Source organism: Aspergillus fumigatus, chromosome 3 (assembly GCF_000002655.1).
Source record: "Aspergillus fumigatus Af293 chromosome 3, whole genome shotgun sequence".
NCBI classification, from domain to species: domain Eukaryota; kingdom Fungi; phylum Ascomycota; class Eurotiomycetes; order Eurotiales; family Aspergillaceae; genus Aspergillus; species Aspergillus fumigatus.
In genome coordinates this window covers 3,243,287-3,257,220 of record NC_007196.1, presented here as the reverse complement: position 1 = coordinate 3,257,220, position 13,934 = coordinate 3,243,287, and the positions used below count along the sequence as shown (strand labels likewise).

Sequence of the window (13,934 nt, the reverse complement as noted above, 5' to 3'; positions counted from 1 at the left end):
TGGGCTTGGTATGAGGCTTTGGGATACTCAGCACCCAAATGTTGCGTTGCGAAAGAGAGAGGGGAAAAAAAGGCAACTTTGTATTAAGATTATCTCTGGCATGGAGAATAACAAATTTTAAAGAATTAATTGATAAAAATACACGTCTATTGATTCCATATGTAGCAAAATGAAATAGCAAGGCAAAGAAGACGAAAGATTGACTGACGTTAGTGGTGGTACCTACCTAGGTAAGGTACCTCAAGCAAGTTCTAAGGTTGCACTACCCTATGTGTTGCCGATTATTTAAGAAGTAGCTTCCGCCCTATTCCTTACCAACCATCCCCCATCATTACTATTACTGTCGCCTTTCTGAAATTACCTCTTCATCATCTCTCTTAGATATCCATCATATTACTCCTCCGGTATCCTCCCTTGTCACCCTACAGAGCACTAAATCAAGATGCCTTTCACTGCTTCGTAAGCGTCTCCCTTGTTCCTTTCTTGCTGGTCTACGGTCATTGGGGCACTCGCCCCTGATGAGCGAACTTCACTGAAAAAATGCACTGAGGGCGAAGAAGGAGCTAATTGTTTCTCTCACTCTACAGTGACATTTGCAAGATCCTGTTTGCGATCATCCTGCCTCCTCTGGGTGTTTTCCTTGAGCGAGGATGTGGTGCTGATCTTCTGATCAACATCTGTCTGACCATCTTGGGTTGGATTCCCGGTATCATTCACGCCTTGTATGTACCCATCTCTGTTTCGTGGTTGCCTAGCTTTTAGGGCTAACAGAGATCGCAGCTACATCATATTCAAGTATTAGGGCGCGCTCCACCACTCCTCGATTACCTTCATCCCTCTTGAGTCTATCTACCGAAAATCGCAAACCAAACTCCATCTCGCTTCATCATGTCGGGGTTTTATAAATCCTAGATGCGAAAGATATTGCGAATTCTACTGATACACTACGGATGATCCAAGAGCCGTGTCGTCAACATGGTTCCGTGGAGCGCCGGTCGAGATTAGCCCCACTAGTCTTGGCAGTTGCCGCTGTGACTTGATCGTGCCATACCACCTTAATTATTGCAATACGGCCTAATGTCTTCTGCTCCATCCTCGTTGTCTTCATAATTGCTCTGCGCCATGTTTCTTGTCTTCAACTCGGATGATACCAGCTCATTCTCCCAGTGGGCTTCTGCTCTTGGTTTGTTATCAGTGATTTCACGTGATCATGGCAATGCCTACAATCTTTGTTAAATAACGAGTTTAAACGCGCAACCATTTGTCTCTTTTTTTCTAAAAAAAAAAGAATTTGTAAGTGTATCTCCCGTTTCATGGGCAAATAGCGGAGATAGCAACCACTTCAACCATAGACGCGCAATTTGGTCTCACAAAATCAAAAGTGGACACTGCTTATCATGGTTCCAAGCATGACGTAGCTCAGCGTCAAGTCAACGTGCGGCCCATTTATCGCCAATAGATTTGGACAGCACTGACTATGGAGTATACAGTCAGAAAAGCATAATTTTCATTGAATCTTGTCTACATAGATCTCCGAAAGCCCCAGTAGAATCGGGCAACGCCCACTTAACCATCGACTTTTGATCCTAGGGCTCCTCGAGCAGTCGGTAATCGTCAAGATGCGAGCATTTAGCACAATCTACATCAAGTATACCTGCAGTTTCCTCGCTGTCAAGGTCATCTACTTGATCATAGTTCCATGGATACTTATACACCCTCCCTCAGATGACTCGTCCTTTAATTGAAGACTATAACCACTGTGATTGTGTTTCAAGAGGTTCCTATTCTTCTGGCAATGACTGCAAAATGGTCATGTGGATAGTATCTGGTGGTGACATATTCAGGTCTGCCTGTGGACATGCACTGAGTAATTCGCGGATGGTCGGTTGCTTATCTCACTCTCGCGACAAGGTACCTTTATGATAATACCTTTATGATAATCTTCCGTCTAGATGATGGGCCATTGGACTATGAAGAAAAATTCACCAGGCAACGGTGTATCCTTACTGTACATTATATTAGGACGCCAAAGGACAAAGGGTAGAACTAACTTGAATAGGAAAATCAGAGGTCCCTGCATGAACAGCGCCAACACGGCGCGTATTCAGCAAGTCCTTCAACTAAGTCCTTCAACTCCTCTCCTACCGAAGCGCCAGCTTTGTTATGCTGTCTCAGACATATTTTTTACGGATTAGACATGGCGTCAACTGTGTTTCATTTTCCACCAGAGCGCCTACAAACGCTCACCCTCACTGTCTTGTTTCACATATTGGCCTTCTGTGATGTGTAGCCAGTCGGCATCATGGCGAAAGGAGGCGACTTTCCCCATTTGACGCCGGCAACAGCGTCAGCAGGGTGAGGAAGTAACTTGAACTGTAATGATGGCATCCATTTTACGCTCCATGTGGGCTTCGGTCTTTCCTCTCTTTGTTTTCCGTTTGCTTAACTCCAGAGTCTTCAGCATCGGTCTCATACGCACCGGGCTCTCCTGTGTTTTTGTGTGCTGAGATTTGAGAATGAAGCTACGTCTTTACTCATGACACCTGGGGTGCTAGTTCCTTTGCAGTGCGATTATCAAGGTGAGGATCAGCATGTCCAGCCGTCACCATTCTTCAGATTCCTGTTGCAAACTCATAGTCTTCACCGGAGAAGTTTGGTCAATTTGAAGCTTAAGCGGTCTGACCGGAGTTTAGGACTGCTACAACATGCTCCTCGCCTTACTTCGACGGGGCTTTGTCGCAGCGATCTCGTGCGTATCATCGTGTGTGGCACATGACTCCCGTCACTCTCGACGTACGGCGTCCGTGGCCTCCTCGCCGCTCGAGTCTATTCCAGGATGTGCTTTGAGTTGCGTCAAAACCTTTATAGAATCTGATTACCCAACGAACGCGTGCGCCAGCCTAGCCCTAGATTGCCTGTGCAGGACGAACACGAAGAGTGGTTATACCCTAGGCGAGGCAGCTTTGCGCTGCAACCTGTCCTTCTGTTCCATGACTGTGACCGAAAGCTTCGATGTATATAACATCTGTGACTCGGTAGCTGGCGCCGTTCCAAAGACGCATGCTACCATAACCGCCACAATCATGTCTACCATCTACCCGACAACAGAGATAACCACAACAGCATCACCATCACCCTCAACATTATTGACGACATCGACCACAACAATGACCACAACTGATACCAAGGCTACTACAAGTTCTACGTCATCCACTCTTGCCAGCTTTGAAACCCCTCTGACAGTAACGCACAGCGAACAAACAACCTCAAGTATTACTAGCGATCAACCAGCGTCGTCCACTTCTACTGCTACAAAAAGCGGCCTCAATGCTGGTGCCGTAATTGGTGTTTCGGTCACGTCCGGAGTTGCTGGATTCTTCATTCTCGGGGTTATAATATTCTTCTGCTGCAGGAGGTTGCGGCGTCAGCATGAGAAAAGCAAAAATCGAGATTACTTCGAGATTGGAGGTGCCATGTCAGAACCTCCAGACTTTGGCTTGCCGCTTCCTCGACGTCCAAATCAAGACCCACCCAATCCTTCTTTTAGTGCGAGAAGCCAGCAATCCAATTCCGAGACTGCGAGGTTAATGTCGCCATTCAAGCCAGCAGCCCGAAATCCAGCAGTCGTGGTTAGAGGCCCTGGCGATAACAATTTTGCATATGATAGTCCAGACAGGATCGGTTTCGCGGTGTCAACAAATTCCGAATTTGGCGCTTCCCCAAGTCAGATGTCGGAGCGCACTGTTTCCGATTTATTACCGGATAAGCCCAATATGAACCTATATCCAAAGCCATTAAGGTGGAGCAGCCACAAGCCCTCGAGACACATGAGTAGTGACACAGTATTCGAAGAAGATGCAGTGAGACCTAGAAGCCTTCATGGGTCTTCGAGCCAAAACAAGGGTTCCATGGATGGAACAAGCGGACACAATGGCCGCCAGCAGTATAGACCAACAATAGGCTTACCATCTAACCCGCGCGCAATGCTATGTGGAATGGGCAACGCGCCGTTATCCAGAAAGAACGTTGGGTATGGAGCGAAGCCGGTCTTCGCCAATACTGGAGAAAGGCTTGCGCACTACCAACAAGCGAAGATTTGCAATGATTCACGTGGGTATGCGGATGCCCAAACGCGGGATCAGCAAGATTACATGGACAGTCAGTGGTTATATCCACGCACAGGATACAATCAGAGTGATGGCCGGCAATCAGCTCGTGGAGCTGCACGTCGGTCAGTCGAGCTAGTAACGCACGATGATCTCGCAAAATCCCCCACAGACGGCTTCGAGACCATCAGCCTCAATGACCGTTCGGAGCACCGTCGAAAGTCTCGACATTCTGGCGACTTTAAACCACTCACTCCAGTACGGGAGGTAGTCACACCGTCAGTTAACGCTGGCAAGAACGATGGTGGCGGCTACTTTGGTAACGGTGCTACTGCGTCGAATCCCAGAATACCCTTGTGCGGAACAGCTCCTCCTGTGCAGGAGATCGTCTCCCGACCTCGGATTGTACGAGGCGATGACATCAAACGAGTGCAGATTCGCAAGGGAAAGCCGCAATCCCAGGGACTGAAAGCCCCATATTCTCCCGAGGACGGCTGGCTAGAGACCCGCGATACCCAAACCCCGTACTCTTACCACCACTTCAAAAAACTCCCGATTGACCCCAGCTTTCCGGTGGAGGGTATGGCACCTGCTACGCCGCGGAGGAAACCAGTGTCCTGGGGCCGCAACTTGACACCGGCACGGCGAGGTTCTGACCTAATTCTGCGCGTAGACTAGGTGCTCTTTCTCTTTTCCTACCAACATCAAAGGCGCTAAGATTGTATCCACTTACCACATGCATTCCCCATAAGAGGTTGGGACTTTCAGTATATAAGCTGATAATACCCTGTAACATATCATCACATCACACATGTTTCGCTCATTTACTGCTTCTTCTCTATCATCATCCTCATGTGCCCGAAATGAAATAGGGCTGGGCGGCTGGTTCCGTTGAGAGAGGGACACCGAATCATGTTCCAGGGAGTTGCACGTTCTTGATGGAACCTTGTTTTTTTCTCTTACTCTCCCAGTGTAACAAGGTAGTAAATGATAGGCTGAAAAGAATTAATCCAGAATCATGAGCTGGATCTCCAAAGGCTATACTCAGACCACAAACATTGACAAGCGATATTAACTCATGCAACGATATCCTACCACCGGGCGCTGAGGCATATGTAGAATATCCAGAGTCCCGATTCAGAGGGATAGAATCATTCGCCGAATCTTCTTCGGAGTCACTCTGTGGTATAGGTTGACCTCGGAATACATTATCATACGAAATATCCAAACCAGAAGACGCAACAGGTGGCTCGTCCAATTCCGAGGCGCTATCACATGCAAAAGGGGAACTGTGGCTGAGAGAAGGAATGTATATCTACTGCCTAGGTACTCTCTTCTTGTACCTAAATTATCAGCCGTGCTGCTTTGCACGTTTAGAGTATCCATCATAGAACAAGCTGTTGTTTAAATGAAGATGGCTCTCTTTTGTGACTTTGTCTAGAGTAGAAAAATATCTAGGTGTCGATAGGATGATTCGATGAACAATATTAGCTACCTACATTTCTTGCCTGTACCTATTAGGAATGTATTTAAAAGGTATAGTAGTGTAGAGTAGATACCTCAGGATACATAAATATGTATGATAGTTCGGAGGCGAGCGCCCCCGCTGTCATGACGTCATCCCATGGGTCGATCTCAAAAGTACCTACTACAAAATGTGCTCGGCCGACGACGACGACGATGATTAGCTGTGCTGACTACAGAGTACAGATGAGGAATAATTAAATCTCTCACTCAAGTCAATTTCGCCGCTAACTTAAAATAGCATGATCCTTTTTATCCAGTGGGAACGCCGCCAATGGCGGGGTACCTCGCCGCGGACTCGGCGCAATCGATAGCTGAACGGAACGGAATGCTGTGTCACAGCGGGAGGTAGGACTGAGGTAAAGGACCAATGTCATTAGCTTATGTCTAGGGAGGGATTATTATTATGGAGTAAGGTAGGATCAATATGGGCAGGGATGTGTTTGTCATGGAGGCTGATGCCAATCAGAAGCTTCTCTGTTTGAAGTCTCTGAGCCACTTCGGTAATCGCGCTTGGCTGACCAGGAGGGAGTCGCCTTTGTCTTGATCTCTCAGGTCTCTTCTCTAAGTAGTGTGCATAGCTGAGACAAGGAAAACATACACTATCCTATAGAAGTAATCACTAGAAAGCTCACCCACAATATTAAGAGGATGGAAATAGTTGCCTGCAGTAGTCGAAGCAGAGAGGCTCCACCTGTAACTTACTGCCAGCCGACTCACCTCTCATCTCCTCTCTGACTGCGGCACATCCATTTTTCCGCGTTATATTTGAAATGAATCAGACCCAATTCAGAGGGATAGTGATGGGCGAGTCTGAACCAAGGTAGACCCATCCTGACTGACCACCCAGAAATGGCGGTTACAGAACCATCTTTGACCCAGCGGTTGGTTTTTGAGGCAAAATCTGGGGCCCAGTCAGTGGAGACCGTTATCCTCGAGGATGGGCGACATTGCATTGCAACAACAAATGACGATGCTCATGCTTCACTGCGATTGTACGAGATCGATTGGGCCGTCCATCCACGGTGGATAACGCAACCACGGACTGCATCATCGGTATCCGCTTGGGTTCTGTTCTAAAGCATCTGTCCTCCACTCTGCATCCCTCGAGTCCTCGACTCTTATATATTAATGGGCCTTGATGTCCATCTTCAGCTTGTTGCTCCATCATTCTCTCCCTATCCCCACACCTACTAACACCTACTGTCACTTTTAGGTCTAACCCTCTCTCTCCCATACATCTGTACTACTGGTATTAAGACGGATACTGCTCGCCTTATCCCCACAGTCTCGTCTCCGCACCGCGGAATCGGTTCCTTCAATCTCCATTTATTTTGACATTTCTCCCTTCTAGTTTCGATTCCCTGAGAGACGATTGCCTTGGTGATCAGTCTTATTGTCCACACTCTTCCGTCTCCCTGTTCTGCAGTGTAGTTGACTCCCTACTCTCACCAAGCCATCATCGCCACCCGCTCTCTGACTCCTACCACGTTTCCCCAATCTCGTCAAGACTCGTCCAGAAATGGCTGCCACCTACGGCTCTGGCTCCCAAAGGGTGCGCCGGCTTTCCAGCATTGATGCGACTCGGGCGGACCTGTATGGCGGGCCTAACGTCGTCGTGCCCCCGAAGCATCTGATGGCCTCCAGCGATGCTCATGATACGGCCATTGAGATGGCGATGGCCAAGCAGCACCTCGATGAAGAAGTCTCCTCGGAAGAAGAGTCTCCTCGTGCCGCCTCACCCCTCACCAGGTCTCCCCATCATCTCACGACGGCTGATGAATTCGCTCTGGCATTTGACATCGATGGTGTCCTTATCAGAGGAGGTCAAGCTATCCCCGAGGCTGTCGATGCCTTGAAGTATATCAACGGGCAGAACCCGTTTGGAGTCAAGATGTACGTTTCTCTCCCCGAGAAGCTTTCAACGCAACATAGGTTACTAACTCCATAATCTAGCCCTTACATCTTCGTAACGAATGGTGGAGGCAAGACCGAAGAGGAACGGTGTCTGGACCTCAGCCGGCAGCTTGAATTGGAGGTCTCGCCCGGCCAATTCATCTGCGGACACACTCCCATGCGGGAGATGGCTGAGAAATACCACACTGTCCTCGTCGTCGGCGGCGAGGGTGAGAAGTGCCGGATCGTAGCCGAAGGTTACGGCTTCAAGGACGTCATCACTCCAGGCGACATCATCAAGACACGACAGGACACGACACCATTCCGGAAACTGACTGAAGAAGAGTACAACAACTCACGCGTCCGCGACTTCAGCAAGACGCCCATCGAAGCTATCTTCGTCTTCGCCGACAGCCGGGACTGGGCCGGAGATCAGCAGATCATCCTCGACGTCCTCATGTCGAAGAACGGGTACCTAGGCACACGCTCGGAGACATTCGACGAGGGTCCGCCCATCTTCTTCTCCCACAACGACGTCGTCTGGTCCACCTCCCATGAGCACGTCCGCATCGGCATGGGTGCTCTCAGAACCTCGCTCGAGGCTCTCTACAAGGCCGTCACCGGGAAGGAACTGACTACCGTCGCATTCGGCAAGCCCCAGCTCGGCACGTACGAGTTCGCCACGCGCCTCCTCCGCCAATGGCGCAAGGATACCCACGGCATCGACAAGCCACCGTCGACCGTCTACTTCGTCGGAGACACCCCCGAGTCCGACATCCGCGGCACCAACGAATTTGATCGCATCAGCGACTGCAACTGGTTCTCCATCCTTGTCAAGACGGGCGTATACCAGGAAGGGACCATCCCGCGGTATCCGCCCAAGAAGACCTGCGCTAATGTGCTCGAGGCCGTCAAGTTCGCCATGAACCGCGAGATGTTCAAACAGGTCGATGAGTCTGCCATTGTCGAGGACGATGCTGATGTGGATTCTGGCATTGACTACGAGTCAGCCGCGACACACTAGTCCTATGTTCTGACTCGTCTCCTTCATTTCGCCTTCCCCTCTTAAATTTGCATGGTCTGTTACCTCATACCTCAGGTGTCCCTTGAATCCATCATCATCACCCCACTATCTTATATCCGACACCTATACTCCATCTTGTTCTTATCTTTCCCACATTTTGATTCCCATACGCGACTCGGCTATTATGTTTCAGACTGTTCTGCTTTCCGGTGACCGCTTATAGATTCCCATTGGTTCGAGATTGACTACTCAGGACTAAAGCTTTATAAATGCATGAATCAGAGTATTCATTTTGATATCTTCAGATCCATCAAATGAGTTTGTATCCGTATATACACAGGCTCACAGGTCCCATTCTATAATCTCACTGCAGAACAATCACACACAACCAGACGAGTATAGGACTCGAAATGTAGAAATTCACGACCAATGTGATTTAGCAACGTCATGGGCGGCTATACAAGGCTGAAGCTAAGCGGACCTAAAAAACGCCATCTATGGAATCATGCAGCCACAACGGACAAGGGTTAAACGGAAAGTCCACAAAAGGCAATCCGAAATCATAAAGTTAGTATCATCCCCGATATGCATGTCAGTTTCATTTGCGTGTGTCAGGAATAAAAAAGCCAGGATGTGGAGGGGAGACTCGGCGCCACGGGGGATGGTGGGTTGCGCCAGAAATGCACGGTGCCTAGAATGTGACTGAAATCCCCACTGCCCCTTAATTTGATGAATTGGTGGTTGATTGCAGGGAATGGCCGTCGGGGACGGAGAGAGAGTTATGGCATACAGAGTACTCCAATGATCCCAAAAGGGTGTCCCACTTTTAGGCCCACTTAATACCGCACAGATCAATCCCCGCGTTTCGTTGTGGGTATCACTCAATGTCAAATTCGTTGTCGAGCCAATGCTTCACCACGACTTTGCCCTCTTCGAATCCCTTTTTTGCCATTCGCACAATGATGGCTGCATGGCTGTGCGAGTGATTATGGATCCATACCGGGTACTTTCGGAATCCCACGGAATTGAGTGATTCGATGATGGAGAATTGAGCTGGCGTTAGAGCCAGTGTGGCATCGCGTTTTTGGTCAGGCAATGCGGAAGAAGTTTCGTCTAGCGTGCATGTTTGATTTTCGAGGGCGCCAGTCTTGCTGACGGCAGGTGTTTGCGGGAGTGATTCTTTCTTTCCGGCACGGGTACGAGCGTTTGATAGGTAGGCCGGATCTTGCATCGCGGTTGCGCTCTCAAAAGCATCCTCAACTGCACTTTGCATGTCCTTCACAATAACAGGCACACGGTAGTTGGAGATAAGTACTCCCGCCTTTCCGTCCTCATGGAGGCGAATGCGCCGGTGACTGCGGTACGTCTGTACAGCAGCATTTACGAGGTATAGTACAACGCCGATGGGGACAAACACCACGACGAGCAGCGAAATTGCCACCTGAGTTAACGTGCCTTTGATATTTTGCCATAGTCTAGAGAAGAATGAAGGCGGCTCTTGTTTTTTCGGCGGCAGAAAATAGTCATCAGGATCAATAACGACTGGCTCATAGCCCTTCACATAGTTGACGTTCACGTTTTCTAGGTCCTGGAACGGGTTCGTCGTCGAAAGAGCGGTCGTAAAGAAAGCCGTCGAACGGTCGTTGACGATATTTGCGTATACTGAACGGTTTCTGAACTTTGCCAGGGCTTTCATGAAGATGCTATCCGGATCAGCGAGGATGCTAAGCAGTGGCCGTCCCGTATCTCGGAACTCATCAACCATGAACATTTGCCTGCCGGACATGGACAATGTCCGAGCGCCCAAGCCATTGAATATATGGTCTCGAATTCCCTTAAGTGGCATTCTCACACCAACATGTGGCGACACGAACGTGGTGAAATTGACAGGCTCCAGCTTGTCGAACCATCCTCGCGCGTGTAGCAAACCCAGCGCATATCTGGCGACTAGACCTCCTAGAGAATATCCGATAACGCTCAGTTTTTTAATATGGGTCCCCTCCGCATCCAAGGCACCCAGAGTGTCTTCAATCTCATGCGCCAGTCGCTCCCCTCCGAGCTCGATCCCATCATAGGTGAAATTCCCAGAATTTCCCTTCGCGGCGAGTATGTAGAGACGGTCTTCTCCGTATCGCTCTCTGAGAGACGCGGTCAGGTAGTCCAAATGGGATGGATTACCCCAAAGCCTAGAATATGCAACGCCAAAGTCAGTTCACCAATGTGTCAACGAAGAACGCCTTCGTGGCCGCAGTTGTAAGAGCAAGACTCACCCATGGACTAGGACACAAAGATGATCAACCTTTTGCGACATTTTATGAGATTGTTATTTTCATAAATTGCCCTCTGTAAACGGTATAACAGAAAAGATTGCTTGAATTTTTGGCCATGGCCAGTTGTTTGAATCTCAGGTCATTTGCAAATTGTCATCTTTCTGCCTGATCCCAATCTCACTGTTTACCGGAGATAAGGGGATGTTAACGCCACCGGTGGCTGATAAATTCTAGTATGTTTGTTCTGTTTGCATCCCACTTATGGCCATGGAGTGCCGACCAGAAACACCTGCTCACATGGCTCGTCCTAAGCCAACCCTGCGAATGATTCTGCGATTATATAGAGTTAGGGCTCTTATCACTTCATAGATCTCTGATTTTTTAACATCTGTTGTATCCCACTCCAGCCAGGTGTGGTGGCTGTCTTCACATTACTTGGGACACGGCACGCACCTCCATATCGCCATCAACGAGCTTGATGTTTCTCGAAAGCGAGGATATGAATACGTGAAAGCTGATATACTCGGCTTCATGTGCATAATAAGGATTAATGCACTAACAGTTAAGGGTACTCCTCAGAATCTTTCTCTGGCATAAGCATCCGACCTCGGTTTCCAAGTAGAGTCGGCAAGGAAGATGTGTCCTCAGGATTACTCATATTTGATATAGATTTGGACTCACTTGTTCAATCCAACCGAGCTCAGTCTACTCTGACTACAGTCTCATTTCTCGTGGCCTGCATCTGAACTTGATCGCCACCTGTATCAGTGTGGCCTCTACACTCGTCGATACTGTATCGTCATGTTTGCGCCCCTTGGGCTGTTCAAGGACGTTCCTTGTCCGGAAGGTCAACAATGCTCGCTCCTGACCTGCATATTTTCTCACGATCCCTTGAGCCCTTCCCTAGTTAACCCAAGCAATGTCCAAGGTACGCTTGTAGCACCAGAAGAAGCGTACGAATCAGGTCCGCCTCCAAAGAAGCCTAGGCTGGAGACTCCACCAAAGACTGCCGGGGGAAAAGCTCAGTCCTTGTCAGAGCCTAGAATGGAATCCATAGAATCAGCCCCTGCTCCAAAGGCTGTGAGGGGAAGCGGATTAGAACAAACAACTCGAACCGCTAGTCAGCTTCAGTCGATGACCCGCGAAGTCTCCCCTCCCACGTTGCAGAAAGAGTCCTCGGCAAAGAAACATGCTCCTCCAGCAGCTACGGAAGGCGAAGCGCATTTACCACCTAGGCGAGCTCCCCGAGAAAGTTTGAACCCGCGCATGCTCCCGAAGGCCCCTGCGGCGCATGGTGTGAGGCTGTCCATACTGACAAAGCTCCACGCCGCTATGTGTGCTCTCAATGAGAAATTAGCAAAGGAAGAAGGGAGTACGGATAACCCATTAGTCTTGTCTCCCAATGAACTTGTGACAATGGCGCTGGATGAAGAGGAGAAGGCGGCAAAAGATAACCCGAGCATATATGCGAACGTCATCAAACTTCGGATTGTTAAGCTCCCAAAACTGAGCTTAGAAGAATGGAAGAAGGAAGTGAAAGCTCATCTGAATGAGCGATATTATAAGATTGAGCCGACCCAGCGGACCGCTGAGCAAAAGACACTCGAAACTGGACTCAGTCCAAAGGAAGAAATCGCCATTGCTAGCAAGCTGATCACACCCCTGGAAGGACTCGAACAGTATGGTTATGTGACCAGGAAGCCTACAAAGGAAGAAGTCGAGAATGCACGGAGGGGAGTCAGCGAGTCAAAGGGCTGGGAGAAGTGTGACAGATGTGGCGGACGATTTCAAGTCTTTCCTGGCCGTCGTGAAGATGGCTCATTGACCACTGGAGGTCAGTGCACATACCATCCTGGCAAGCCATACTACCCACCGAGGAGACAAACAGACCATATCACCGGTGCTAGAGATGCATACTTTCCTTGCTGCAACGAGTCCATCGGAACTTCGTCTGGCTGTACCAAGGGAAACACGCATGTGTTCAAAGTATCTGAATCTAAACGCCTGGCGTCTATTCTTCAATTCGAAGAGACACCAACCCAGGCCGATAAAGGACCCCAGCAGCCGGTCTGTTTCGACTGCGAGATGGGATACACAACTCTCGGGCTTGAGCTCATTCGTCTAACAGCTGTCAGCTGGCCCCAAGGAAAGCTCCTTTTGGACATCCTCGTTCGACCCATGGGCGAAATTCTGGACCTCAACTCGCGCTTCTCAGGCGTGTTTCCCGAGCATTATCAAAAGGCAATTCCCTATAAAAGCACTAGCAGCCCTTCCACTACTGGGGATGGCGCCTTGCAGGTTGTGGAATCACCAGCAGCAGCACGTGCGCTCCTGTTCAAATTTTTACAACCCGATACACCTTTGATTGGGCATGCAATCGACAACGACCTCAACGCTTGCCGTATTATACATCCAACAATCATCGATACCGTTCTCCTCTATCCACACCCACGAGGGTTGCCAATTCGCATGGGCCTCAAAGCTCTCGTCAAGAAGTATTTGGATCGAGACATTCAAACAAAAGGCAGCCAAGGCCATGATTCCAAAGAAGACGCGATAGCGACCGGTGATTTGGTCAGGGTCAAGGCTGCCGAAACATGGAAGATCTTGAAGTCCAAAGGATGGCGGATAGAGGGCAGTAAGCTCATACCTCCGCCTGGTGCAAAGGGTGCGTCAGAGGATTCGAAGCTTGGGCCTGGGGCCGGCCACAAAAGAAAGGATACGGAGGTGATGCCTTGACATCGATGATACCGAAAAGAATTCCGAAATCAAGCATATTCGGAGCATCTACGTAAAGTTCAAGTATAAAAGAGCCTTTCGGGTAATAGTTCGAGTCAATTCATATCTACCAGTCATAACGTCATGAGTAGAAGAAGGAAAACTCCCATAACTGACAAGCCCAACAAAAAACAGGTGACACACAACCGTTTCGGGTATTGCGAGTCAACCCTATTGTGGAGCCTAAACACCAGTAGCCGGAACGTACTCCTTCGTCGACAGCGTCTATCACTCGAACAGACCCATAGCGCATTCCCGTCTGAAAGAAGTTGCTCCCCTCATGCGAGTGTCCATGAATCCAAATGATTGAACTTTTTTGATTCGTTATTGAGGAAT

General features: G+C 49.1%; 5 protein-coding genes across 5 annotated transcripts; 4 read left to right on the top strand and 1 right to left on the bottom strand.

Annotated features, from left to right (window-relative positions):
* Positions 1-442: 442 nt before the first annotated feature.
* On the top strand, positions 443-1,513 carry pmp3 (YqaE/Pmp3 family membrane protein; the record flags this gene model as incomplete). The annotated part of the gene is made up of 4 exons (XM_749293.2): positions 443-459; positions 588-722; positions 781-1,435; positions 1,491-1,513. The coding sequence occupies 3 exons, from the start codon at positions 443-445 to the stop codon at positions 800-802; spliced, it is 174 nt and encodes a 57-aa protein (XP_754386.1). The 3' UTR covers positions 803-1,435; positions 1,491-1,513.
* Positions 1,514-2,096: 583 nt separating this feature from the next.
* AFUA_3G12340 (uncharacterized protein) lies at positions 2,097-5,208 on the top strand. Its single transcript, XM_749294.2, has 2 exons — positions 2,097-2,579; positions 2,694-5,208. Exon 2 carries the CDS (start codon positions 2,706-2,708, stop codon positions 4,782-4,784), a length of 2,079 nt encoding a protein of 692 aa, XP_754387.1. The 5' UTR covers positions 2,097-2,579; positions 2,694-2,705; the 3' UTR covers positions 4,785-5,208.
* A 1,944-nt stretch (positions 5,209-7,152) lies between these two features.
* On the top strand, positions 7,153-8,550 carry AFUA_3G12330 (phosphatidyl synthase; the record flags this gene model as incomplete). The annotated part of the gene is made up of 2 exons (XM_749295.1): positions 7,153-7,526; positions 7,587-8,550. 2 exons carry the CDS (start codon positions 7,153-7,155, stop codon positions 8,548-8,550), a joined length of 1,338 nt encoding a protein of 445 aa, XP_754388.1.
* An 877-nt stretch (positions 8,551-9,427) lies between these two features.
* AFUA_3G12320 (lipase ROG1 family protein) lies at positions 9,428-10,861 on the bottom strand (the record flags this gene model as incomplete). The annotated part of the gene is made up of 2 exons (XM_749296.1): positions 9,428-10,736; positions 10,821-10,861. The coding sequence occupies 2 exons, from the start codon at positions 10,859-10,861 to the stop codon at positions 9,428-9,430; spliced, it is 1,350 nt and encodes a 449-aa protein (XP_754389.1).
* A 269-nt stretch (positions 10,862-11,130) lies between these two features.
* On the top strand, positions 11,131-13,804 carry rex3 (putative RNA exonuclease Rex3). Its single transcript, XM_749297.2, has 2 exons — positions 11,131-11,388; positions 11,490-13,804. Exon 2 carries the CDS (start codon positions 11,622-11,624, stop codon positions 13,557-13,559), a length of 1,938 nt encoding a protein of 645 aa, XP_754390.1. The 5' UTR covers positions 11,131-11,388; positions 11,490-11,621; the 3' UTR covers positions 13,560-13,804.
* The last annotated feature ends 130 nt before the right edge of the window (positions 13,805-13,934 follow it).